Raw genomic sequence first — 4813 nt, 5'->3', positions numbered from 1 at the left:
CGTCCGGGATCGACGAACCCCCAAGAAATGTTAGAAGTAAGAAAAATAATTTGACTTACCACTAAGTTCGTCGCCGTACTCCACGGTTTGTTCAGGCGTTGATGATTTCTTCTTCACCGCCGCTGCCACCGTTGTTTCCCTTCTTTTTTATTCTTCTTCCCTGGAGCGCGCGACGCCGAACTCCTGTTTTTTCTCGTTCGCGTTCGAGGTCCTCTTTCGTCGTAGGACCGCTTCCGAAAATCGCGAGATCGCGGACCATTCCCGAGGTCCGTGGAGCAACCCGTTCACTAAGCCGCGTATCGACAAGTCGGGTCCGATGACCTCGACCAGCCGCTGCCTATGGACGTCCCACGTGGGACATGTCGCAATTGTGTGTTCGACATCGTCCTCGGCCGCACCGCAGAATCAACACTCCGCCGTCTCCGACTAACGAGTTTACGACTATGTGGGAGTTTAATGGGCGAAAATGGGAGTTTAGTGGGCGAAAGTGGGAGTGTAATGGGCGAAAGTGGGAGTTTAGTGGGCGATAAGGGGAGTTTATTGGGCGAATGTGGGTGTCGATGGGGCGAAAGTGGGAGTTTAGTGGGCGAAGGTGGGAGTTTAGTGGGCGAAAGTGGGTGTTGAGGGGGCGAAAGTGGGTGTCGAGGGGGCGAATGTGGCTGTCGAGGGGGCGAAAGTGGGAGTTTAGTGGGCGAATGTGGGAGTTTATTGGGCGAAAGTGGGAGTGTAATGGGCGAATGTGGGTGTCGATGGGGCGAAAGTGGGAGTTTAGTGGGCGATAAGGGGAGTGTAATGGGCGAATGTGGGTGTCGATGGGGCGAAAGTGGGAGTTTAGTGGGCGAAGGTGGGAGTTTAATGGGCGAAAGTGGGTGTCGAGGGGGCGAAAGTGGGTGTCGAGGGGGCGAATGTGGGTGTCGAGGGGGCGAAAGTGGGAGTTTAGTGGGCGAAGATGGGAGTTAAATGGGCGAAAGTGGGTGTCGAGGGGGCGAAAGTGGGTGTCGAGGAGGCGAATGTGGGTGTCGAGGGGGCGAAAGTGGGAGGTTAGTGGGCGAATGTGGGAGTTTAGTGGGCGAAAGTGGGTGTCGAGGGGGCGAATGTGGGAGTTTATTGGGCGAAAGTGGGAGTGTAATGGGCGAATGTGGGTGTCGATGGGGCGAAAGTGGGAGTTTAGTGGGCGAAGGTGGGAGTTTAGTGGGCGAAAGTGGGTGTCGATGGGGCGAAAGTGGGAGTTTAGTGGGCGATAAGGGGAGTGTAATGGGCGAAAGTGGGTGTCGAGGGGGCGAATGTGGGTGTCGAGGGGGCGAAAGTGGGAGTTTAGTGGGCGAATGTGGGAGTTTAATGGGCGAAAGTGGGAGTTTAGGTGGCGAAAGTGGGTGTCGATGGGGCGAAAGTGGGAGTTTAGGTGGCGATAAGGGGAGTGTAATGGGCGAAAGTGGGTGTCGAGGGGGCGAAAGTGGGTGTCGAGGAGGCGAAAGTGGGTGTCGATGGGGCGAAAGTGGGAGTTTAGTGGGCGAGAGTGGGAGTTTAGTGGGCGAAAGTGGGTGTCGAGGGGGCGAATGTGGGTGTTGAGGGGGCGAAAGAGGGAGTTTAGTGGGCGAATGTGGGAGTTGAATGGGCGATAAGGGGAGTTTAATGGGCGAAAGTGGGAGTTTAGGCCGATACCGACTCGGCCTAAATCGGAGCTCCGTACAGGGCCATGGAGTGAACGACCGTCGCGTATAATCGCCTGACCCTGACCTGCGGTCTGCGCAGGTTCGGCATCAGGCGTCTTAACGTCGCGCTAACGGCTCGGATCTTCGATTCGAGGTGCGCCAGATGTTCCCCGTAGTGAAGGCCGGAATCGACAACTAAACCCAAGTATTTCAGCGAGCCACTCAGTCCGATTCTTACGTTGTTCACGGTAACGAGGACGCGGGTTTCGCGGACGATGAAACCCGCAAGCTTCCGTATTCGGCAGAGACACCCGGAGACCGGTGTCCCGGATGGCCTCCACCGTCGCGTTAAGTCCCGTTTCGGCGCGTTCGCGAACCTCTGCCCACCCGCGACCGGTCGCGAGGAGCAGAGTGTCGTCGGCGTAGCAAGTCAACGATACGCCTTCGAAAAGAACGGTTCGGCTGAGGACGCGGTCGTAGGCGATGTTCCACAGGAGTGGTCCTAGGATTGATCCCTGAGGCACGCCGCAGAACACATCCGCCCTTCCCGTCGATCCGTCCAGTTTCTCGTACGCGATCTTCCTCTCCGAGAGGATGGACCCTATCACCGACACGAGATAATCTGGCACGGACTTCGACGTAAGCCCGTCCCTTATCGCGGACCAAGGTACCGTGTTGAACGCGTTTTTGATGTCGATGGAGACGACGATCGCGACGCCGCCCCGGTGAAGCGTGTCCCGGATACCGGCGCACACGCGGACGAGTGCGTCGGTCGTCGAACGGCCACCCGGAAGCCGTACTGATTCGGAGAGAGGTCGTTCCTCCCTCCCCCTGATCGTAAGTGTTCGTCGATCCGGGACGCTATCACGCGCTCAAACAACTTGCCCTCCACGTCGAGAAGACAAATCGGCCGGTACGCGCTCGGCGTCGTCGGATCCCTACCCGGTTTGTCCAGCAGTACCAAGTTTGCTTCTTTCCACGGCGTCGGAAACGTCGCCTCTCGGAAACACGCGGTGTAGAGGGCACACAGCACCCCGGTAGACTTGCCGAGAGTGCGGTAATGCACGCCGTTCGGGTCCGGAGCCGAGCGTCTCTTCGAGGTCGCGTCGAGAAGAAAGCGAACCTCCCCCTCCGTCACTTCGGTGTCGCGGTCGCGGTTCGCGTCGTGCGAGAGATCCGGCGGGGGAAACGCGAACGGCTCGACGCGAGGGAAGAGCTCTGCGATCACTTCCGCGAGAAACTCCTCCGTCATGCCGGCCGTCAGCGGTCCCGACGAATCTCTCAGTTTGTTGGTCACGAGACCGAACGGGAGACCCCACGGATCCGAATCCGCTTCGCTCAAGAGTTCTTTCCAGCACGTCTCCTTAGAACTCCATATCGCTCGTCGGGCCCGGATCCGGGTAGCCCTCCACTCCGCCTTAAAACGCGCGAGCTCGTCGTTGTTCGCGATGTCCTCGTAGCGTCCTCCCTGTTTGATCAGTTGCCTTTTTTTGCCGACGAACCGGCAACGTGGGAGACAGGACTCCTTCCACAATTCTCCTATCTCGTCCGTCCACCAGTACTTCGGCCGTTTCCGAGTCGTCGAGCGCGAGCCGATTCTCTTCATGCAGGAGTCCGAGATCCGTCTTAAGTCGTCCCGAACTCTCCGCGCCATATCGTGTGCATTTCGCCTTGTCGGGCCGCGAGACACTTGGCGAGCCGTTCGTTGTCGAACGACCTCAGACTCCACCGGGGCGAGGACTCCTCCGGTGAGGAGACTGCCCCCCCCCCGAGCTCCGAGGATCCCCGAACGAGAACGCCACGTAGGCGTGATTGCTGAGGGACTCGAAGTTGGAAATGACCTCCCAGTCGGAGACCCGCGCCGCCGTCGAACCGGATGAAATCGTGAGATCGATCGTGGACCCGCCGGTGGACCGCACGCACGTCTTGACTTCCTTTGCGTTCCACACGATGAGATGACGCTCGTCTAACCACTGTCTTAACAATCGGCCGCGCGCGTTAGTCGCGTAACCTGACCACGATGTGTGTTTCGCGTTGAAGTCCCTGGACACCAGAATCGGACGCGAGTTTCCGAACCTGTCCAGCTTCCTCGAAATCGCCCTTAGCTGATCTTCAAATACACGTAATGGACGATTTGGCGACGCGTATACCGATACCAGGACCGAGTTTCCCCAGCCTGCAAAAACGAAGTCGACCCCACGGGACAATTCCCGAGGTCTCGGACCCGGCGCCGAGCTCGAGAAGAAGATCGCGGCCCCGCCGTCCTCAGATACGAACCAAGCGCCGGCGCGACAACCCCCTCCCCCCGACGGAACGTCGTGGGGCTCCGAGATCATCGCGATCTCGACGCCCCACATTCCTATCAAGTTAAGCAAGAGATCCTGTGCCCCTTTGCACCTATTCAGATTTATTTGGAGAAACTTCCCCATGCTCACAGAGAACTACCGGCGGAGCCGTTCGTTCCCGGCTGACACGCGGAGGCTGCCCTCCTAACGTTTTCCCCCGTGTTCCTGGTATCGGATCCCCACCGAATGGGCCTGCCCCTGACGGCCGGCGCCCCGCACGAAGACCCACCGAGCCGGGGTTGAGCCGGCCGGCCCGCCAAGTAGCGAAACCTGGTATAAATGTTTTGAAAACCCTTCGACAAACATTAAAAGAGGAATTGTCGTGGTAATGAGTGAAAATAATAATGATAATAATAATAATAATAATCCGTGAGGGAATGTTCATTTGAACTTTTTGGTAATGGCAAATGAAATAAAAAAGATTGATTGATTGACTGACTGAGTGACATTCATACGATTATGAATATTATTATTATTATTATTATTATTTTACTCACATACGATTGTTACGTTGATGACGATGATGATGATGATGATGATGATGATAATGATGATGTATGGAGTCTACCATGTTTCCGATTTTTTTTTTTTTTTTTTTTTTTGGGTGTCTCACGTACGAATGCAGGAAAATCAATTTGAAGAATTACAATCGAATAAATAGGTTGGAATGGAAATATACGTGACCTCTTTCTCTCTCTCTCCCTCTCTCTCTTATGATATGAATGAGAAAGAGAAAGAAAAAAGAGAGAGAGAAAGAGAGATGGAATAGTGACAGGTGATGAGTTTTAAGAAACAGACGACGACGACGACGGCGAC

The 4813-nt window shown here is 55.9% G+C and overlaps 1 protein-coding gene across 1 annotated transcript in view; it reads right to left on the bottom strand.

Moving 5' to 3' along the window:
• The window catches only part of Phum_PHUM494390 (endonuclease/reverse transcriptase, putative), a gene marked incomplete at both ends in the record, with an annotated part of 5360 nt that extends 1279 nt beyond the window's left edge, over positions 1 to 4081 (bottom strand). The window contains 2 exons of the mRNA XM_002430633.1: positions 1912 to 2029; positions 3444 to 4081. Coding sequence (XP_002430678.1) covers positions 1912 to 2029; positions 3444 to 4081 — 756 coding nt within the window. The remainder of the gene's footprint in view (positions 1 to 1911; positions 2030 to 3443) is intronic.
• Positions 4082 to 4813: the final 732 nt, after the last annotated feature.

This window comes from Pediculus humanus, genomic scaffold (genome assembly GCF_000006295.1).
Source record: "Pediculus humanus corporis 1103172108263 genomic scaffold, whole genome shotgun sequence".
In the NCBI taxonomy this organism is placed as follows: Eukaryota; Metazoa; Arthropoda; class Insecta; order Psocodea; family Pediculidae; genus Pediculus; species Pediculus humanus.
Note: the sequence above shows the minus strand (reverse complement) of the source record. Positions and strands in the feature narration are given on the sequence as shown.